The 22,060-nt window shown below is 49.8% G+C and overlaps 7 protein-coding genes across 7 annotated transcripts; 3 read left to right on the top strand and 4 right to left on the bottom strand.

Moving 5' to 3' along the window:
- Nucleotides 1-4,916: 4,916 nt before the first annotated feature.
- LY89DRAFT_571753 (uncharacterized protein) lies at nucleotides 4,917-5,135 on the bottom strand (the record flags this gene model as incomplete). The annotated part of the gene is made up of 1 exon (XM_018208609.1): nucleotides 4,917-5,135. A coding segment is annotated over one exon (219 nt), but the record flags the coding sequence as incomplete, so codon positions are not given.
- A 999-nt stretch (nucleotides 5,136-6,134) lies between these two features.
- LY89DRAFT_634964 (uncharacterized protein) lies at nucleotides 6,135-6,686 on the bottom strand (the record flags this gene model as incomplete). The annotated part of the gene is made up of 1 exon (XM_018211415.1): nucleotides 6,135-6,686. Exon 1 carries the CDS (start codon nucleotides 6,612-6,614, stop codon nucleotides 6,135-6,137), a length of 480 nt encoding a protein of 159 aa, XP_018079053.1. The 5' UTR covers nucleotides 6,615-6,686.
- Nucleotides 6,687-7,019: 333 nt separating this feature from the next.
- On the bottom strand, nucleotides 7,020-7,757 carry LY89DRAFT_727715 (uncharacterized protein; the record flags this gene model as incomplete). Its single annotated transcript, XM_018219188.1, has 2 exons — nucleotides 7,020-7,338; nucleotides 7,396-7,757. 2 exons carry the CDS (start codon nucleotides 7,755-7,757, stop codon nucleotides 7,020-7,022), a joined length of 681 nt encoding a protein of 226 aa, XP_018079052.1.
- Nucleotides 7,758-11,774: 4,017 nt separating this feature from the next.
- Nucleotides 11,775-13,338, bottom strand: LY89DRAFT_713486 (uncharacterized protein; the record flags this gene model as incomplete). The annotated part of the gene is made up of 3 exons (XM_018218058.1): nucleotides 11,775-12,662; nucleotides 12,720-13,029; nucleotides 13,202-13,338. 3 exons carry the CDS (start codon nucleotides 13,336-13,338, stop codon nucleotides 11,775-11,777), a joined length of 1,335 nt encoding a protein of 444 aa, XP_018079051.1.
- Nucleotides 13,339-16,442: 3,104 nt separating this feature from the next.
- LY89DRAFT_703638 (EBDP2, emopamil-binding protein) lies at nucleotides 16,443-17,585 on the top strand (the record flags this gene model as incomplete). The annotated part of the gene is made up of 4 exons (XM_018217334.1): nucleotides 16,443-16,922; nucleotides 16,967-17,130; nucleotides 17,172-17,406; nucleotides 17,452-17,585. Exons 1-4 carry the CDS (start codon nucleotides 16,673-16,675, stop codon nucleotides 17,583-17,585), a joined length of 783 nt encoding a protein of 260 aa, XP_018079050.1. The 5' UTR covers nucleotides 16,443-16,672.
- A 1,866-nt stretch (nucleotides 17,586-19,451) lies between these two features.
- On the top strand, nucleotides 19,452-20,000 carry LY89DRAFT_572704 (uncharacterized protein; the record flags this gene model as incomplete). The annotated part of the gene is made up of 1 exon (XM_018208654.1): nucleotides 19,452-20,000. A coding segment is annotated over one exon (549 nt), but the record flags the coding sequence as incomplete, so codon positions are not given.
- A 1,064-nt stretch (nucleotides 20,001-21,064) lies between these two features.
- On the top strand, nucleotides 21,065-21,864 carry LY89DRAFT_548228 (uncharacterized protein; the record flags this gene model as incomplete). Its single annotated transcript, XM_018208268.2, has 3 exons — nucleotides 21,065-21,235; nucleotides 21,279-21,629; nucleotides 21,673-21,864. Coding segments are annotated over 3 exons (714 nt in total), but the record flags the coding sequence as incomplete, so codon positions are not given.
- Nucleotides 21,865-22,060: the final 196 nt, after the last annotated feature.

Here is a 22,060-nt window from a genome sequence, read left to right as displayed (position 1 = left end):
TATATTAAAATCTTAAATCTATTCTTAGGAATAAATCTTTTTACTTTATAAGCTTTTAGCCTAGCTCTGCAAGCGCTTGCGCGGCTACGCAATTGGCTTGAATGCACTCGTTCCCTTGAAGTGACGCCGTCTCGCCTAACCAGAGCATAAAGTCAAGCTGTGTGGCAAATAATCGTTTGAAGTGCCTTTGCAGCCATGCCTGCCCGCCTGGCCGGTAGTAGACGCTATAGCAAAGTGGCATCACTAAGTCAGGGAAGCGGCACGTCGTCTCCTCGTGGTCCGGGTCGGCTACGCGGCAGAGGTCCTGCGGCTGGTAGCACTTCCAGCACGCCACGTACTGCTAGATCCACTCCTTGCCCTCGCTCTTGCGCGCCTGGTAGGCCTCGTCCTTGGCACGGATCCAGTGGAAGCGCCGAGAGTAGCTACGGGGGGCATGGTTAAACCTACGGCTCTGTATACGACAAGAGAGGCACGTGCCAGCTACCGCTTCCAGATCTTGCTCGTAGCGGTCCAAGGCCTGGTCTTGAATATAGTCCTGTCGTAGTACTTCCTCAGGGCCGGTGAAGGCCACTTGGGCTGGCACTGCCAACTCAAACCTCAAGTCCAGAGGCCGGGCTTCATGGTGAGGCTCTTTGCAAACCTGGCACACCTCCTCCCCTAGCATACACCACCGCCAATGCGGCTGGTCATCGAGGAACTGGCTGAGGACGCCACGGGAGCAGTACTGCTGGGTCAGGTACAGCTGCATGGCCGCCTCATCTGGGGACAGGCCCTGCTCGAGCCGCGGTTTCCACGTAGCGCTGAGCATGACAATAGAAGAGGCCTTACTACCATCCCGGCCAGCTCTGCCCGATTCTTGAGAGAAGGAAGTGGCCTTGTCAGGCGCGTCGACATGGATCACCCAACGGATGTAGGGGTAATCAAACCCGATTCCAAGAGCAGACGTAGCTGCAATCACGGGCTGCTCCCTATTACTAAGCTAGCCGGCGATAATGGCAGCCTTCTCCTCCTCGGTTCCCGATTTGGACGTATACGTAGGGCAGTGGAGGATCTTAGCTAGCTGGGCTACCTCCTCCCGGGTCCGGCAATAGATAATGATCTTGTCTCGGGCGTGGGTGAAGATCTCTTGCATAGGCTAGCACGCCTGGACCAAATTGGCAGCTCTCTCGATTAGAGCACCAGGCCCGGTCTCGAAGCTGACCATGTACTTGATATTGGGCCGATTAGTCGACTCCCGGATAATTCTGGGCTTCACGAGCTTATTGTGCTCGATAAACTCCTCTTGCATCACAGGAGGGAGGGTTGCAGTCAGCCAGACCGTCTGCGTCCTGACCTGCCGGACGTACTAGCCTAGCTGGGCCATGCAAGGCCGGTAGTCGCTAGCGGTAATGGTGAGATGACTCTCGTCAATCACAATGCGGTCTAGCTGCTGCCGGCTGACCAAGAGGTGGCAGTACTCCAAGAAGCCTTGAGTACACACAGCTTCGGCTGACACGATGACTAGGGAAGCTGATTGCTTGCACTCAACAGACCAGACCAAGGGCCGGATGCCCACTTCATGAAACCGCCTGAGCATATCACCCCGCAGAGCCACCATGGGCAGAACTAGGACCGTGGTCCCCGCATCTGCAGCGGCAGCACTAGTCATAATAGGCAGCGTCTTACCAGAGCCGGTTCCTATTACCAGAACCACTTGCTCGGCTGGCTGAGGCCCCATGATGGCAAGCACGCCATTCCGCTGGCCGGGGACCCGGAATTGCAGGTCGGGCTTGTTGTACAGCTTCCGTGCTACGGCCAGCAAGTTAGTCTCAGAGTAAGCACCCTTCTAGCGATGCTGACCACGCTTGGAAGCATCTAGTATTCGTAGTGAGAGCGTCTCCGAAGCCCCTCGAGGCCGCTTTCCCTAGAGGAGATGATCAAACCGGAAGAACGTCCGCCAGCTCTCAGACGCCCGGTAACTGCGGTATAGCAGGGCACTTATAGTTAGTGTGGTCGTGCTAGTATAGGCATGATTAAACGTATAGTAGCTGTGGTTGCTAAGCTTAGCTAAGGCCACAAGATCCAGCTCGTCCTCGATCTCCTCTCCCATACTATCTTCAAGCTCGAAATCGGCCCGCTCTTTAGCTAAGAACTTCTCTTTCGTGATCGATGCTGCTATCTGCCGCTAGTTGGAGCTGTAGAGTACTAGCACCTGGGCACGAGTGCAAGCCTTACGTAAGCAGGCTGACAAAGCCTCGTCCGTCCAGACGCTCCCATCAAGCTTGGCCCAGAGGTAGGGAGAGAGTAGGGCACCGGGCTTCTGTTGGCGGAGGAAGAGCTGTCGTAGAGGCAAAACGTAGGCGATGTATGTAAGGAGCAGATCGCCAATGGCCTTAGGCAAGAAGCGGATGTTGTCCTTGTAGGCGCCTGACTGTTGCTGGCTCTTATGGTATTGCGTATAGATCATGACTAGCTTCTCCCAAATGAACAAGTGGCGCTGGCGAGTTGTATTGCGCCACGTGACTGACAGCAGCTCTGGGGCCCGCAGCGGGGGGCCAGGTGCAATGTGGCAGAGGACTAATAGCCGCTTAAGGAAGTCCTGAGCGTGTGCCTCGTAGATGGCTATAGCTGTAGGGTTGAGAGCTTTGCATCTACCGTCCCCATTAGCTAAGAACATAGCCCGAAGCTCAGTGCTGCCTTGGATCCGCTGGAGCAGAGCTTGCTCAGCACCCTCTAAGAACTCGGCATTGTGGGCATGCGAGAGCCAAGAGCCGCCAAAATCGTCCAGGTCTAAGTCGTCCTTCAGCCTCCACGATTCCATGGGCGTCAAGTCTCGGGCACCAAACATTAGCTCATCGTGGAGCAGAGAGTAGGCTTGCTGGTACTCAGACAGGACCAGCTGCGAGATCTGGGCCATCTGCAGCTCCACTCCTCGGTATCCGACTATCTGACCGTCCAAGGACCACCGGGCCTGGTGCTTAGCAATAGCAGCTTTGCCCACCTTGAAGAGGTAGAGCCGCCACTGCAAGATGTGGCCAAAGGGCGTCTCGGCTAGCTGCTGGAAGAACTTCTTGCAGATCTTGGCTAAGAAAATAGGAATCTGGTCCTCATCTTCTTGCTCTTGAAAGCAGGCATAGTCGAAGAGCACCATCTGAGCCGTCCAGGTCAAGGCAGACAAGTGGCTATTGTAGTTGCCCGGCTCCATCCACTGGCCCTGGCCTACCCCACTACCCCGCACTTTGCGACTGAGCATGGCACAGAAGCTGAGCACTGGGGACTTGAAGGGCACGCTCCCAACCGTCTGACAGATCAGGGCGAGGTAGAGCCGTCGAATGGCATGCTTGAGCGCCAGCGTAGCCTCTTCCTTATCCTCAAGAGCTAGGGCTTCTATGATCTCGTCTATGGCCTGGACCTGCTGAGCAGTAGGCTGGATGACGTCTTGGGGCAGCTTCTGGTCTGGCTGAGTCCGCGTAAAGTGGCCCTCCTCACAGTACACGACCCGGTAGTAGTACGCTAGCAGCTGCTTCGTAGTGGTGAAGTACTTAGTCAGCGTCGACGCGTTCTTGTAGTACCGGAACCCGTCTGCCCTTCCTGATGCCCCGGCGTAGAATTCGTTCAGGATATTGGCCCGCTGCTGTGTCATTTTCCGGTCTGGCGAGGTGTCGCTGTAGAGCTGGTACGCGTCTCTCAAAACAGCCTCAGCTGCAACTAGAATTCGGACGAGATTAGGATCCTCAGCATCCTCGGCACCGGCATCTAGCACCTTCTTTGGCGGCAGGGCGTACGAGCTCTTGATCTCGTCGTCCTTCAGCCTAGCTAGGTGAGATGGGAAGTCCGTCCGCTCGAGCCACGGAACCCTCTCTGATCGAGAATCCCCGAAGTCATGGACAGTGCTAGCTTGCTCCTCCAAATCACGTGCTACATCTTTACAGTCCCTTTCCAGCTTCTTAAACAGCTCTTGTTCGGGTTGTGTTAGTGGAAGGGAGGAGCCCTGGCGTACAACGCTAGCTTGAGGATTCTCTACGACTACAAAGTAATCGATCCGCCCAAACGCGGTAAAGTATGTCTGAAGCTTAACTGTCCTCCATTGCACAGACGAATTATAAACAGTAGCCTTGATTTGATGTACAAAAGACGTATGTTTTCTGATTTTACGGGCATGGCGGGTCCCGTACCGACATTCTGGCTGCAGGCAATAAAACCCATCGTATACTGCGAGATGATCGATCACTTGGCATTCATCCTCGGCTTGAGGCTTACACTGTTTCAGCTCCTCGAGGGTTCTAAGGCTGTAAGTACTAAACAATTCAAGCGTCGTCTTTAGCTCCGCGCCTAACAGTCGGTGTGGTTCTGCTCGTAAGTGATATTCTTGACTTCGACTGCCTGGAACAATACAAGAGTGACAAATACGACATACAACCACTTGGTGAACTGAGTTGTAAGAAAAGACGCTCATATTTGAAGGTTCGGGGGAGGTGTGAGGAACTTAGGGAGGGCTAGGGTAAGTGAACCCTCACCCGAAGAACTCTGAATCAAAAGCTGCTTAATCAGCAACACACGGGCCAACCATCCACCCCGCCACCTGAACTCTGAATCAAAGACCCGCCCCGCATAGGGGGTAGATTTCGCCGGTTTGTCGATGCTCGGATTACCTTGGGGCTCACTAAGTTGTTCTGCTCTTCAAACGTAGCTTGTATTGTCGGAGGTAGAGTAGCTGTTAAGTAAACAAACTACGTACGGACGTTGCGGATTAGGGCGAGGTTAACTATAGCCTGGCGATAGTCGGACGCTATGATAGTCAAGTGAGCCTCGTCAAACACAATGCGGCCGAGGTCTTGCGTAGCCGCGAGCTTGTGGGCGTAGGTCCGAAACTGTTCCGTACATGCTACTTCAACTGTGACAAACACTAAGGGCACATCTCGCTGCTCGCCAGGCGACTACACTAAGTGATCGATCCCTAACTCTCGGACTCGGCGGAGGAGGTCCCCTCGCAGAGACACAAGGGGCAAGACTAAGATCGTCACCCTAGCATCAGGGAGGATGCAGGGCAGCATGAACAGCAGGCTCTTCCCCTCGCCAGTAGCTATGATAACTACCACCTGCTTAGTCCATGATATGACAGTAGTCACAGCCCGTTCCTGGGCTGCTAACCTCCATTGCAGCGTGTTATCCTAGTACAGCTTTCTAGCGCTCTTTAGTAGAGCCATAGCTAACCACTTCTTCCGTGGCCGGTAGACCCCCATGGCGATCTTCTTGAGCATTTGCGGACCACCAATGTCTTCACCATCCCGCTTTCTCTTCCTAGCAGGTCTAAGCAGCTGGTCAAGCCCCCACAAGTCCTTCCACAGAGTTGAAGCACGCAGATTCCGGCGGATAAGGCCATCCCATACATTCCCAAAGTTAGCATTATGTTGGTTTGCATATACCCGGTTAATAGTCCGCGTACTATGGTTCCGCTGCTTGGTCATAACCCGAATGTCAGCCTCAATCTCTTCAGCATCCTCGTCGTTAGCCCCGTCGTCGACCTCAAAGCACCCGACGTTAGCTGCAAACTTAGTCTTGACGATATTGACCGTCATCTGCCGCCAGTTGGCGATGTGTAACCGGGGGATGCCAGCCCGAGTACACGCCTGCTCCATGCATTGCGTGAGCCGGTTGTCAACCCAGACCCTACCATTTCTCCACCACAGGTAGGGGGATATAACAGCGTGCGGGGCAGACTGGCGGAGGAAGACCTGACGGAGCGGGATGACAGCTACTAAGTAGTCCAGCAAGAGGTCCCCAATAGGCGCAGGCAAGAACCGGATGTTATCCTTGAACTTGCCCGTCTGCTGCTGCCCCTTGTGGTACGTAGTGTGTAGTATGACTAGCCCGTGCTTGAGGTAGACGTTCCGCCGCCGCTAGGTATTACGCCAGGTGACGGAAAAGAGCTCACTCTCGCGCAGCGGCTGGCCAGAGCTCATGTGAATCAAGACCAAGAGCCTTTTCAGGAACTCGTTAGCCACAGCCTCATACCGTTCAATCGCCTTCCCCCGCCAGGCCCTGGCGTCATTAGCAGTAATCTCGAGGAAAGAGTCCCGCAGCGGCTTCGAGTCTTGGATCACAGTTAGTAAAGACTGTGTCAGCGGCTTCAGAAGCTCAACGTTCTCCCGGTGCTAGCCAAAGAACCAGCCAAAGGCGTCGGCGTCTAGGTTGTCCTTCAAAGCCCAGGCCCGCATCCGTGGGAGGTTCGGGGCCCCGAACATAAGCTCGTCGTACAGCAAGTGCTGGGCCTGCTGGAACTCGGAGAGCAAGAGCCGCGGCACGTGATCTATATGCAAGTCAACGTCTTTATAAGTCAGGACCTTCTCGTCCACATCCCACTGTGCTTGGTGCGACCCAACGACCTCCTTCGAGACGGTAAAGAGCAGTAAGCGCCAGCCGAGGATCTCGCCCATAGGAGTCTCGGTGTCCTGCTTTAAGAACTGCCCGCAATACTGCTCAATGCGCTCAAGCGTATCACCTAGCTCCGCCTTCTCTAGACAGGCGCTAGCGTGGAAGATGATTAGCTGCACAACCCAGATCACACTAGACAAGCAGCTATTATAATTGCCCGGTTCCTTCCAAGTCTTAGTGTACGGCTTAACGCTGAGCATAGCACAGAAGCTGAGTAGTGGGGAGCTGTACCGATTGCTTCCAAATTCGTGGCAGATCAGCGCTATTAAGAGGACGGATATAGCATCTCTTAGCGCAGGCTAGTCCTGCTCGACAGCACTTTGGAAGGCCGCTTCCCACGCCTTCTCCTAGGCATCCGTGAGCTAGATGCAGCTCTTAGGGGTCCGCTGGTCGTCGTCTGCCGTGGTGAAGTGGCCGCCGTAATACGCCACCCGGTAGCAGTAAGTCAAAAACTGCTTCTAGTAGCCGAAGTTGGTCTTGCGCGTATTAGGCTCCTTCTTGGGGTCGAACGCGCGTAGTTTCTGCCCTGGGGCAGCAGCAGTGTGGAAGCGGCTCAGCGCTAGCTGCCGTGGCTAGGTCAGCATACAGTCGGGACCGTCGAAGCACTAGCTGTGTGCCTCTGTAAAGATCTCGTCCATGACCTCTAGCATTAAGAACAGCTCGGGCTCGTCGTCGGCATTCCTCGGCGCCAGAAAGGAGGCGTGCATCTCGTCCTTTTTCAAGCCCCGTGTGTGCTCCTCGATGCCGGTCCGTCTTAGCCACGGCACTACTGCAGATCTGTGACTATCAAAGCCGTGAACAATGTTAGCTTCTGCTTTAGCATCCTCCTCTGTAGTAACTGCGTCTTTATCTAGCTGCTTGAAGAAGTCTGCCTCCCCCGAGTCCAAGCTCTTTGTGCTAGCGTCTATGGCTCCTGTGGCCCCACTAACAACAAAATACCGAACTTAGCGATTCTCGGCAAAGAAGGTCTGGAGCTTGTACTCCCGCCATAAAGGGCTCTTCTCGTGTAACGCTAGCTTCTGCTGGTGGGCCTTCGACACGTGACGCTGCATGGCCTTGTAGTCCCTGGTGAGGTAAGCCGAGCAGGTAAGGCACTGGAAGCCGTCAAGGAGCCGTAGTCCCGAGATGACCTCTGTCGGCAGCTGCCCTGGCTCGGCCTCTGCGGCTCGCAGGACATAGCTGGCAAACAGCTCAACGAGAGCCTTCAAGGACGCTCCTCGCAGGAGATGAGGTGCCTGCCTCAGGTGTCGAACCCAGACGTCACGTCCCGGCCGGAGGCAGTAGCCACAGGACGTACAGAGCAGCACCTGCCACTCCGCCAAGTAAACAAAAGGGTCACCCATAGCCCCCGATGATCAGGTCTCCCCGCTGCTCGCTGGCAGCCGTAAAGGGGACTCCCCCAGCGCCCGGGGCATTCTGGATTTATGGTGCAGGATTTATAGTGGACTGGTCCGTGCTTGCCCCCCTGATCCAGGGTCATTTCGCCTAAGAGATTTGGATTTACGCCGCACATCCGCCGAATGCTAGGGGTAGGTTTGATTACTTTTAGTTATTTGGCTTTAAATTAGCAGTTCTCTAAGGACTTTGCGTTTGATTAGCGTCTGGTGATTAACTAAGGATTCGGTGGGCTGTCTGCAGTTAGATGTTTGTAAAACTATAGGTTGTATTTAAGCCAATCTCTAAAAGCCAGAAAAGCCTAGGTATGTATACTACTCTCTGCTAATCTGCCGGTACTCTATATGTATAGAGGCAATATAACTAAGTACTTCTTTAATTCCTCTTGTATAGATCATACTAGCTGTATTAGTAGTATGTGTAGCTTGTGCGTTATTCTAAGTTCCGGGAGCGTCTGCTCCATAGTCCTTCCGGAACTTAGCTTGCTGTAAATACCGGCGAGAGATAGTAATAGCTACGTGCCGCTAAAGAAGGATATTTGTATTAGTATTAAGATATTACTTAAACTACTGTGCGAGAACGTTCGTTAAGCGACTACTTAGCTATAGCTTGCTGTAAGTTCCCTTCTTAATCGCCTAAAGGAAGGTTGGGGCACTAGGGCTTTCGTTTTGTTACGGATCACCTGGCTAATCGCCGGTCACCTGACCTAATCGCCTGCGACAGAGGTCAGGCCGGGAATGGTGGCGTTCCCGAGCTCTAAGCCTGTTAGGGCGTAGCTTCTCACATGACATCCCTTTCCTCCTAGCGTATATATATCTAGATCTTCTCTTCTTTCATTCCTCTTCTCTTCTTTACCTTTAGATTCTAAGAGATAGCCGAATCGATACTTCGTCTACGTACTGAGCTTCCCACCGTGCTGTCACACGTTTAGAGCAAGTATACACAACTGCTCGCAGAATAGCTAAACGAGCCAGATATAGTAGACTAAGAGCTCACTTATTGCCTTAAGTAGATACTAGTGGATGATTTTGGTAAACTCTAAGACACTATAGCCCTTATGGTAGAAGGTAACAAATCCAACAAGGCTATTCTCTATAAAGATATTCCGCTGTAGCCTATGGATAGTATTACGCAGCTACAGACTAAGAAGCTTAGTTCCTTATACAGGCTAGCCCCCAAGGATGTAGATAAGGAGAAGCAATAGCTTAAGGAAGTTGTTGGCTTGCTTTAGGTATTGCTCAGCAGTCTTATGCCGCTATACGGCCTTCGCACCCTTGATTAAAAACTCCTACTATAGCCAACTCTTATCTAGCACACAATTAAGCAGCCATCGATCATATTCTTAGAGGTGGTTATTCCGCGGGTCGTCTAGGAAGCTCCAGCCGGGCTTGCTGTTAGCCGGATCGTCCTTAAGTCGGTAAAGATTAACCGGTGGAATAATATCGTCTCGCTCCTCGTCTGGATGTACACGTAGCAGCTCCTCTAAGAGTAACTACGCAGCGGTTATCTAGGTCGCCAGGAACTTCTTTAACTTAGTCATACCTAGCTTTAGGCCCTTGTAGCTAAGGTGCTCGCCGTCGTCGGTCTAGGAGATATATCCTAGAGAGGTAGTGATCTCATTGATCTACTTTCCAAAACTATATAGCTTTTATGCCTAGTTTATAGGAGAATGTGTACTATACACCATAAAGCGCTCTTGTATAACATTTAATATATTAGCTACATATAGAACCTTACCTCGATCTACTATAAGCACTACCCATTGAATAACAAGGAGCTAAGCTATCTTAATAAAGGCAGAGAGATATAGGGTATAATGTAGAGAATCGCTAAATGTGGCATTCTGATCGACCGATAATGTGACAGCACTGTGACGATGGTGTGAGGTGGCGACGCAACGTCGGGCTATTCATTTAGAATCTAAAGCTAAGGAGAGAAGAAAGGAGAGGAGGAGAGATCTATATACATATATATGTTAGAAGTAAGGGGATGTCATGTGAGGAGCTAAGCCCTAGTAGGCTTAAAGCTCGGGAACGCCACCATTCCCGGCCTGGCCTCTGTCGCAGGCGATTGGCTCAGGCGATTGGTAACAGCTGGCGCTGTGACAGATAATCTAGGATCTCTAATACTAAGAACCGCTATAAAGACGACGACGATGCTGTCGTAAATTGTGTTAAACAAAGCATAGTCTAGTAGTAAGATACATAGTTGGATTGTAGTATAATCGAGACTTTGCTAAAGCTATATTAGCGCTAGACTAGTGCTTTGCTGTTCTTAGGCAAGCTCGGCTGCAGCTTGCATTACTCAATCGAAGGCTGTTATCTGAGCGTCGGTTAGACGATAAGAGAGCTTAGGGCCTTAGTTCCGCTAGACACGCTGATAAACAAAGCTTAGTAGTTGCTTCCACACTTTCTTATACGTAGTATAGGTGCCTTCTTAAAGCTTGTAGACTAATAAGAAGTTAGTGGTCCGGCGGGTAAGGAAACTACTAACATACTACTAATCAAAGATATTAATCTGATTAGTTTGGAGCGATTTACAGGCTTGCTTGATAAGACGGTTAAAGGATTCAAGTACAAGGACGAGGTAATTATCTAGCTAATCGGGGTCGAATAAAGGATAAGGAGATGGGAGATTAAGGAGGCATATGTAAGGGGCTACGCCAAGAGGGAACACTTAAGACGTAGGCAGTGGGTAAAACTGTCGTTGAATTCGATAAAGAACTGAAAGGTAGCTAACTAAGGCTTTATATACATAGGATCAGAGGCTTCGTAGAAGCCTCGGCATAAGCTAATTACCATAAGATTAAAGTCTTAGATCGGAGATTGCAACTCGTAAAGAAAATAAGGAGGCTGGTGCTTAAGCGAGGCGTAGCCGAAGCATTATGGGGTTCAACCCTGACAGCATACTACACGACTTAAGTTATGACTATAGAAGTACCGCTCCTATTGCGTTAAGTTAAGCTATAGAGAGACCTTAGTCTTGTGGCGCGAGGTAATGTCGGATTTAGGTGCTTAGAGCTTCTAAGCAAGGGTCTGCTCCACCTGTTCTCGGAGGCTGAGGGGTGGTTTCTCAAGAGCTTCCGCAAGCTGCGCTGGTGCTAGATTAGAGCCGGGCTTACTATTATTAACAAGGAAGTAGCGAGTGTAGCCTTTTATATAAAAGGTCTAGTAAACGATAGGGAAATAGGCAGTAGTACTAAATGGAAGACGTAACTTAGCTGGCCGGTCTATAAAGCCTTTACTCTTGCTCTATTAATAGGCCTCCTTCAAATAATTGAGTAGAATCTACTCGCCTCAGATCACATATAGCTAACTGGGAGGGCACAACTTATAGTAGTAAGCGTTGTTATAGATGCGCAAATAAGAGATCGGTGGCGTGTGAGTGGGTATATGGAGCCGTTTTACTTCCCGGGGAGGCAAAAGAGAATTAGGGGTAAAGAGACGGGCATATTCCTGGATCTTACGGGGTGGGACAGCAGCCTTGTAGTGGTCGTATAAGTGCTTTGTAATAGCTGGAGAGTGGATTGCATATTTGCAGCTTATATAAATCAACACATTATAAGTTGGATTAAAAGAGAGAAGATCCATTATTAGAATTCAATGATACATAAGCTTGCTGTCCGGGCAGGAAAGCAAGAGGAAGACGCGCTGGCGTCACTCTCTCACAGGCATAAACGCGTACACGGTGGTCTGTGTAGTGAGTGAGCAGTGCTCCAGGGGGTCAAAGGGTCGGCGACCGCCTTCCCCTTCTGGCGGCGGCCGCGGGAATTGCCCATTTTCACCGAAAATGCAATGTAGTATATACCCTCGGTTAACCGCATTCGGAAAGAAATTGCCGTAGTAAACGAACATTTTTCGCTTGCGACCGTTATTTCTGGGCACTAAATAAAAAATATTCTTTCAATGATAAATATTGTAAATCGAGTGTAGAAAAACTATTACATACGCGCCCTCGTTCATAGATTAATAAATAACCAATCCCATGGAATTTGGCCCAGCTCCAGTGACTTCATACACTTGAGTCATTTGCGCTGAACCAGCCCCTCCACTGATGTCGAACACTGTCACAACCGCTGGCACCGACCCATTGTTAGCACTCAACGTCCAGATCGAAGTTCCAGCAATCTGGAAGTCCGACATCCCAACATTCTCGTTTGGAGGATAATATTGTGATAGGATGGCACCAGAGTACAAGTCTGTCTCTATCAAACGATTGACAGCGACATCGGTGATGAAACCTGTGCCGTATGGCGATATCTTGGCCCAACAGGAAGCTATTTGTCCAGGAACTACAGTCTTAGAGAGCGGAATTGTCAAGTTGTTGAGATCCAGCACCACGGCTCCAAATCCGGCATCCGAGGTATAGATTTTGGATTTCGTGTAAGGCATGAGCGTTGCGCCGAAAAGCGCCATCGTACCATTCGGAGTTGTCTTTGAACATGTGCTAGAAACCGTCCCGGTAACGTCAACTGGGTAGACAGCTGCGTAGCCAGTGAATTCCGTACCGTTACCTTTGACCATCACCACGAGAGATGATGAAGTAGCGTCGAAGAGGATATCTCCGACACCTGGAGTTGGCCCTGTTGGAGGATCGGATTGACCCACATCTAGCATCCGGAGATCATCAAATTCACCTAGTTGGTAGGTATTGAATGTGGCGCATGCCACACCAGCGGGGCTGCCCGTGTTGGCCACGCAGACTGTGCTGAGCTCAAGGGAAACAGCGAGGCTGGTTGGGAAGTTGCCGTTTGATGACTTGGGTTCACCAACAAGAGCCAAGTTTGTGGGATCGTATGGATTGATGAGGAACATTGAGACAGTGCCAGAGCCTGCATTGACATTGAAAAGGTACTGTCATGACATGCATTAGTCACATAGATCGCACTTGCAGAATTGGTTGATGCCTACCTGGCCAGCAACGACGACGGAGTCCTGAACAGATAGTGCATCTGGCTGTGATGGTTTCCCAGTCATGGTACTAATCAAATTGCCCCCTGAACCTCCTGTGCCAATGGAAGTGCCACCTGACAGCATGCCGTTGGCCGCTACATTAACAGCCAAGATCGAGTTGTTTGCATTGTTGCTCATCAAGTAAAGTGCCCTCGGTTCCGTCGAACAAGCTGGATTGTCCGGACAATGCATGGGACTTGAGGTAGCGAATTGAGTGCCGACCGTCAAGATGGCGGCAAGAACCGAGTGGAAAGACTGATGCATGGCGCTAAAGGTGAATCAACTGCTAAACTTGATGCAAGTATGCGGGATAGTGCAGACTTTTGGGCAATAAAATGATTCCAGAGTGTCAGCGAGGAAGATGACCGTGAGATGATTCCAGGGCGTCAGCTAAATAAGTATGACATGAGTTCATTCTGATCTTTTTGAGTATCACGTACACTCGAGAGAAAGGGGAAGCAGTGATTCCACATCTTGTGGAGTACGTGATCGCGCTCACTAGATCTTTCATCTGAACTTCAAGCGCTGCTGTGTCTCGCTTTGAGCTTTTTGACAATTTGTCACTACCCGTGCGCATGTTTTCGCTTGAATGAAGCAACTAGACTCACAAAGCGGGGTGTCATGTTCTGCATCCTTTATAATCATCGTGTTGGATCCGCCTATAATAAAAATTGTAGTGTGAAGTACAAAAGAGAGGGCTGGCAGGATGAATGCTCCCGTGGTTGTACATACAATAGTTCGGGAGACGAGTGAGGAACAGGCAATTGAGATTCCACATTAGCGAGCGGCATTCCATGCATGGTGACGTCGCAAGGGTCAGTCCCGCTCCCAGCGCGGCGGTACATTACACTGTCAGTAGACGGCCGACAGAGGGTGATGGCCGAGATATATCGATCGAGTAGCGGCCTTGGCCCGCTTGGTCAAGATTTACGTGAAGGAACAATGTTTATTGCGTTGAAACGGATTCATATTCGATCTCGGTGCAAAAACACACGCTTGACCCGCGGGAAGTCGTCTGCAGACTCATCAAAAAATGATATTCCCCATCAAGAGTCGAAGTATAATGAAACAGAAACTTCCAGGACACTTCCCGGCGCTGCTGTGCAGAAACCCGCTTCTGCGAAGTCGGGGAGGAAAGTTTACTCTTCCCATTTGAACTATTTCGCCTTTGCAGCGTTCTCCCCTCCTCGGCCAACTCGTCAGCTCAAGCAAATATAACCTTTCCCGTCATCCAGCTCGTTGTCAGATTTGGCGGAAGCTCTTCGCGCCATTGAGATCCCTTCAGCGGACTGTTTGCAATACTGGATGTAGTAATTTCGGTTGAGAACAAAGAGCCATCAGAATATAATTCAGCAAGCGGCAGTATACTTTCATACCTCATTTGATTCCTCATCTCAAAGCTTACCTTTCGCCTTTTCTGCTTCAGTTTCTTCTCCAACTTCCCAGATAGATCTCCTTCAATTGGGACTTTATTCTGGCAATCAGGACAATTCGCGCAATCGCCGACATCCATATTTTCGATCATATGCCGCAGCTGCTTGGATCAATCTGTCTAATTCCTGCAATCGCTCTTCAAGAACTTTCATACTGTTCATGTTATCCTTAAATTTCCTCACCGTGCTTTTGTCAGGAAGTCTCTTGTTCGGAACATCATTCAATAAGAAGGCAGGTGATAGCCCGCCCTCAATCTCAGCCCACGCCATTTCGAACACAGAACCCATACGCCGCAGTATTGGAGTGTCTAGGCGCTGGCCGAGTCCATCTTGAATCATTGCCACTTCAGAGTCTTCAGAGCCGAAGGCAAGAGTGAAGATTTTGTCGTGTAGGCCGAATTCCAACCTGTTGTGCTTGGGAAATTCTTCTAACATGTGTTTCCTCACGGCTGGGAAATTTGCTACGTCTTCATCTATGGCTCGCAAAAGAAGCGTGGCGACAACGCGGTTTGGAACTGTAATTCAACAGCGAAACAGGAGATTGATCTTCGAGATCGGTGGTAAAGTATGGTTATATGGATAGTAGAAACCAACAATGAAGCTGGAGCGTTCCCAGCTTTTGGTCTCCCAGTCGTATGCAGTGTTTCAGCAACTCGACTGGTCCTGTGCCACAAAGGTACGGCGAGTAGAGCCACAAAACCGGCATGACTAATCTTGTGAAACATCGAGGATGGTAGTTTGATTGAATCAGGTCGCACAGAAAGCAGACCAATGGCCGAGTCGCCACAGAACAAACTTTCGGCCTGTAGAATATCAAGGTATGTCACTGGCACATCCTGCAGTCCTTCGTCCTTGTCTCTCTATGTCTTCTTTGAAAAGATGTATCAAAAGTTCAGTGAAGCTTGCGAACTTGTCGGAGATAGTCATGACCTCTGTTCGATCATTCGAGTATTCCCAAGCCAGTGTTAAGTAGGTCAAACCACAGCAATCAATAGGAGGCGTATTTGATGTCGCTCGCCATCTCTTTCCAGTCAACATAGAGTGGACTGCTATTTAGAGTTAGAAAATATGTGATCAGTCGAGTTGTTGAACGATCAAGCCTTCCGATTTCTTTGCATTGCAAGCTTCGTGATATCCCTGACAAAATCTGTCGGCCCCTAGAGCTGACGCGTTGACCATTCTATCTTGAAAAGTATTCAATTCCAGTCCAGCTTTTCGGCATCTTTCAGTGAATTGCTAACGAGCCTGCTACCGTAGGTTTGTTGCGTAGACACTAACCAAGTCCCATAAGAAAGAAATGGTGGGTCGGCTCTCCACTAAGAGTTTGCGGAGTTCTCATTTTCCAAACAATGGTGAATTTGGACGTCAAGATGAAGAAGTTCAGGATGCTTCGGAAGTCCCGATCGCTGGCTAGCTCGAAACGGCCTCAGAGTTCTCCATCATGGGTGGGGTGCTGGCTAGCAAAAGACGCATCTACTTATGCTAGTCTGTTAGCCTTGCGAGTAGAAAGATATTTGTGGAAGAATCATTCAGATACACTATTATCAGTGTAGGCACCAAGGGTATACCTCAAATAATCTTACCTTTGCATCTGCTACCCGCAGCTCATGTTAACGCAGCTGCTAACAGCCTAGAATTTTCCAAGAACCGCGCCGTGGAAGCTGTGATGCATGGAAGCGAAGTCCAGAGAAGATAGAACAACTGTCCTATATAATCTAGACAAGGCGGACAAGGGAACAGGAGTTGGATCGCATTGCTTGATATGAAATCTTGATAGCTATGCCAAGGAAAGGTAGAATTTGCCAGGCGATGTGCTCACGTGCTTGCTCCCACTCAATTAAACTTTCCTTCACCTTCTCTTCACCTCAACAATGGCCATCATTGATCTTATTTATATAAATCGTCCACTTGCGTCTACCGCATCACCACGGGCAAAAAAAAAAATACAATGGAAAGGGGAAAAAGCCGCCAAAGCTAGCGTCGTCACCCTGAACACGAAAGTATCCTTCCCCTGCCCCCTCCCACGAATCACCACCGGCCGCAGCCACAGGCACCCTTTGTCGGGTGCAGGCTGTGCAGCAAAAGGCGAGAATTGCTGCACGAAGGGTCCCTGTTGCCTCTGTCGTCCCGTCCGTCTCCAGGGTCTCTTATCCTTTAGCGAGTTGCAACTTCCACTTCAGCTTGGCTGGCTGCACCTGCATTTGAGACATTGCCTTGGTCGTGAACGAAAAAAGGTCGCTACGAGCCACGTTGAGCCTGGAGCTAGGTCCACGATGCTTTGCTTGTTTTTACCGTCACCGTCACCTTCACCTACACCCAAAAGCCGGGTTTTTCTTCGCAGATAAGGATCCTTGGGTATTTCATATTCACTCGTAATCTGCAGATTGCGCCTCGCATCTTTTGCATCTTTCACATCTTTCTCTTTCTCCCATCTCCATCTTTTTCAATTCAATTGACCTCGCAGACTCTGTAATCAAGATGGCATCAATCATCTACCAAGCCCTCAATACCACCCGCGATACCGCCAACATGATCACCAACCACCCCTACTATCCCCTCGAAGTCGAGATTGCCTCCTACCTCGCGAACGAATGGTCCGTCCCAATGCTGCTGAGCATGTTCGCAGGTCTCTGCGCCCTCGTGCTGTTCGGTACCGTCTGCGTGGTGGATAAGGTACACAAGAACCTCCCAGCTCGGGAGAAGGCAGCCATCTGGTGGTTTGTTCTGTGTAAATATATCCTCACTGGCTGTGGATCTGGCTAATCCGTGCAGCTGGCGCAATCCACCTCTTTTTCGAAGGCTACTTCTCCCTCAATCATACTCGAATGGGCCCAGCACAAGATCTATTCGGGCAGCTTTGGAAGGAATATGCGCTCTCCGACAGCAGATATTTGACCTCTGACCCATTCGTCCTCTGCATGGAAACAGTCACAGCTGTAAGTACCCTCCTTCACAGATCTGCCCAGCTAACGAACAGTTCACATGGGGACCTCTCTGCTTCGTTGTCGCCTCCTTCATTACGACCTCTCACCCTCTCCGTCACCCTCTCCAGATCATTGTCTGCGTTGGCCAGATCTATGGTTTGATCCTCTACTATGCGACCAGCATGTTCGATCACTTCTACATGGGTGTAACATATTCTCGACCGGAGTTCCTGTACTTCTGGGTCTACTATTTCTTCATGAACTTCATCTGGATGGTGTTCCCTGGAAGCAAGTGCCCCTTTGTGGTGACTTGACAACTGCTAACGGTCACAGTGTTGCTGGTGAGCAGTGTCAGAAGAATTGCCAAAGCTTTCAGGGCTTTGGACAACCTCGAGGCTACATCGAAGGGCGCAAATGGAAAGGCGACCAACGGGAAGGCCAATGGACATTCCAAGAAGGATTCGTAAAGGCTGGGAACGACGATTCAACACCACGATGTCGGAGGGTTCAGTTCAACACGGATCAAATATGGGAGCTCAAGCTCAAGAGATAGGAGTGCCTCGATTCTTATATCTCGATACCCCATAGACATAGACGGCGGGAGCTGATAAATGATACCGCGAGGTCTTTCCAGCCTTTGACTGTACCATCTGTGATGCTCGAATTTGCTGATTCGGTGCAATTCCTGGCCTTCTCGGGCCAATTACTCCTCAAAGGTACAGGTATCTGCAAGCTCAGAGCCAAGTCGCAGTACGGCAGTGACAAGAAATCATCTGATATGGTCCCTGTGCCCAGCGCCAACGTTGTTTTTTATGTCTCCTGTGTCCCCATCTCGGCCGGTCATAAACTTCAATTTGCCTCGTCCCAGCTCCAGGCTACCACTCTTTGTTCGCTCGAATCGATTGAACGCGCCCGCGGCAAGGAGTAGGTCGAGTAGTCGGCAGTCCAACTCCCAATCCCAGGATCAACAGGATCGCATCAGCAGAGCCAGCCAGCCAGCTCGAGGAGCAATCCACTACATTTCTCGCAGAAGTCTGCCAGCCTTCCGTGCGCTACTGCATGATGCTCTTATGCCTTATGTGCACTTCTTCCAACGCCATTGTTACCAGCGTAGCGATCAGGACTAGAGAAGAGGTTTGGGTGAAGCTCGAACTTTGATTCGAATCGGATGGACTGTCGATGGGAATTCGCATTGTGGTGGGCATTCTTGAAGCAGGATCAAAACCTCTCTGCTGTCGCATGAAATTCGCAGAATGTGGGTGTCGGGATGCTTGTCCTACATCAGTTAAACATTCCAATGGTCTGTCGAGCAATAATCACTGCACTTGCAGATTTCTTTGCTAACGAGCAGTAAAATCACGCACGACTTAGCTCTGTGACTTGGAGTGGAAGATACGCAAAACCTCCAATTGTGCATGCGGGAAAGGTAAGATGGACAGTACCCAAAGAATATTGAATGCTGAAGTGAGGAAGAAGCGTTGAGTGGTAGGAGTTGCTGATGCAGCATCGGATGCGCCGGAATTTCGAGCAATTGTCAGCAACCCCACATCACTGCAGATACAGACACGGCAATTTTCAGGCAATTTAGAACATCCTTATACGTGCTCAATTGCTGTTTATTGTGAGAACTACGAAGGGAAGCTACTTCTTTTCCAAGTGCTGCAGTTGCATACAGAGCTACTCTCTTGTTCTTAGCTTTTTGGCCGGCTCCGGTGACAGAAACGGCAATCTCCGTCGGAGCTGTTCTCCTTCAAAATTCTTCCTTCACTCCGCTCTGCCTCGACTTCTCCCCCACAAACGCCACCAGGTGTTTTGCTTCGATATGTCTCAAATATTTTCGTTTCGAGGTGACGTACGAACACTCCCACGAAAAGACGGGATTAATCCAGACCGTGAGCAGCTCTCGGACAATCACATGTTTGCATCTTTGCACGTTTCCTCTTCGATCCTTTTAGTCCTGCAAGCTTTTTACCATGCTGCTCTTTCTTACCGTTCTCCAATCGTCCTTCATTTTGCTGTCCAAATACCCTTAAAATTTCAACCCGGAGCCGTGCTTGGAACTGGATCTTACAATAATTCATTGTGTCTCTGATACCCGGTTCCATTTTAGCGTCAAACGCATCAAACTTGTCTGGGATACCTTTTCCCCTCCATTCAATTACGTGCATTTTTTGGCTACATCACCCCCACACTCGTCTCCGCACCTCCTCGGCAAGCTGCCACGTAACCTGAGCAGAATGTCTTGAATGTTTCCCGTGACCAAAGTACAAATCTTTTCTCGTTGACGGGAGAAGACTTTTCTCGTACTTGTGGGAATCTCAAACCAGAGTTATCAGATGGCCCCGAATAACACAACTTCCAATTCACCACTCCTCGATCTCCCTCTTGAACTCCAGTATGAGATAATCAGTCACTTACCAGCCGATTTTCCCGGAAAGTTCAATCTTCGTCGAACTTGCCGATTCTTCTACAACTTGGTTCCCAAACCAACTCATCCAGAACTCTTGGTCATCGAGCGACAACCGTACTGCAAGATCCGAAATCTTTTAGCTTGCAAGTTATGTCTTCGGCTTCGACAAAGGAGCAATTTTGGGGATCTGATGCTACATCAGTATCCTGCCTGGGGCAAGACTTGTCCCGAAGACAGATTCTGCGTTGACTGTGGAGTCAAAAAGGTAGATCACTGGCCTCCACGTTATACCAAAGGCTCAGTTGTCAAAGTTATGGGAAAGACACATGTAGTGTGCTTGAAGTGCGGAAAGATTGGGGTGTGTGCCTCTACTTGCAAGCCCACAGTGAAGGGACATTGTGTAGGATGCTTCACTTTTGGTAATGTAAGCACTGCCATTGTATCCATATCATCACAATTTGCTAACGGATAGAAGATGCTTATCGGGTAAATGAGAGGCTCACAAACACTGGTCCAGGCTGTTTTGCCGCCCTCTAGTCACACCCCTACCAGGCTTTGCCAGATCAGCTGACAATAAAAACATCGAGGCATTCCTGCTGAGAAGTCCTTGGGTTAGCACTTGTGGTTCGTAATTCAAGAACGGAATCGAAACCGATCCTGTAACGGCTTTGCATCTGTCAAGCAGAATACTGTACATTGGTTCCATATTCTGGCACGATCATCAGAGGCGAGGATGTCGGATATCAGTGGGAAGGAAGAAAGAAGCCATGGATACCTGAGAACTGGCTTCTGCAAGCGGACGGAAAAGCTAGGAGATACAGGGAGAACTTGATTCCCGGGGAACTGGCCTCTAAGCTTTGATGTTTTGTAACGAGAATCCTTTGATGACGGTAGATATGGACGACGGTGATGAGATAGGCATCGTGGGAAGGTTTCTCTGGCTTTTCTGTGCAATTTGGCTCACCGGCTTTCCCCATTTCATAGATAGACTCGATGACGAAGCTTAGATGTTTTTCTCTCAATAAAAAGTGCGACTTCAGATCGTTGATTGCTGCTTGTAACACCATCGCAAAAGTTCGTCGTCTTTGACCGAGATCGTTGTGAGACCCCAGAACAGGACATTGAATTATGGCTGAAGCCACTGTCGCAGGCCGCCTTGCATATCGAATGGAAAGGCTACATTTCGTCGCACTGAATGCCTTCTCAATCTACTTGCCGCAGAGTATTTTTGGGAACAGCTTCTCCTTAAAGGCAACCTCCCTACTGAGTTGTTGTCGATACGTCAGAGTGATAATTGCACACGGATTCACCATCGCTCATTCACTGATATACCGAAACCAACCTACAAACAGAAATTTTTCTTCGCACCTCTCGGAACATTATCTGAACTTCAGACCTGCCCGCAACAAGACTCCCAAGATGCAGCTTCTTCAAACTCTTTTCGCCTTGCTCGTTCTAGCAGTAGGCGTTCTGAACATCCCAGTCAACAACATCACCATTATCGATCGCAGCATCCAGCCCCATAGCACATCTGCTCCCAAGCGGGGCCTTGCATACAAGAGTGCTAAATACGTCCAAAATTTCCAAGCGCCAGGAAGTCAAGTCTCATGGGCCTACAACTGGGCTTCCGACATGGATCCAACATACCCATCTTATCTCGAATTTGTGCCCATGTTGTGGGGTAACTCGACGGGCCATACCAGCAGCGTAAGTGCAGCACGATGTCAGTGAACTGTTTTAACCTTGGCAGTGGGTCAGCAATGTCAACAAAGCCCTCGCCAGAGGCTCCTCCCACCTTCTTGCCTTCAATGAGCCAGACAATTGTGGTGGAGGAGCTTGTATGACACCACAATCAGCAGTCGATGCTTATCGAACTTATATGAACCCCTTTGCTGGCAAAGCTTACCTGGGAGCTCCGGCCGTCTCTAATGGTCCCACAGGGCTTCCATGGCTCACTCAGTTCCTCGAACTATGCACCGGCTGCCACATCGACTTCGTCCCGATTCACTGGTATGACAAAGCCACAAATGAAGCATATTTCAAGTCGTATATCGGGCAAGCAGTAGCAGTTGCTGAATCGTTGAGACTCTCGATTACCGAGGTATGATTGTGTCTCCCTTACTAGAATATGCTGATAGATATAGTTCAACGGCGCTGGTACAGAAGCTCAACAAGAAGCTTTCTTGACGACTGTCCTCCCGTGGCTCGATTCGCAAACGTATATCCTCCAGTACGCGTGGTTCTGGTGTGATCCGACGTCCAAGATGGGGGCTTTGGTAGATTCAAGTGCCAATCCGACGAAATTGGGGAACGTGTATGCATACACTGGATTTTGATTCAGACCTCGCGATAGGATTCGTGATGTGTTCGGTGCGATCATGACAGCGTGGAGTTGAGCAGACTAAAGAATCAAAGCACATGCCATGCCGAAGAGTATGCATCCAAAGAAGAAATTTGCAATTCAACTATGCTGTCTGATCTAATCTTCGTGCTTGCAATTCTAAGACACTGTATTTAGTCATGACACCTGGA

The sequence above is a fragment of the Mollisia scopiformis genome, assembly GCF_001500285.1.
Source record: "Mollisia scopiformis unplaced genomic scaffold LY89scaffold_1, whole genome shotgun sequence".
Taxonomy (NCBI): domain Eukaryota; kingdom Fungi; phylum Ascomycota; class Leotiomycetes; order Helotiales; family Mollisiaceae; genus Mollisia; species Mollisia scopiformis.
The sequence above is the reverse complement of the archived record's forward strand: the minus strand, read 5'-3'. Positions and strand labels throughout refer to the sequence as shown.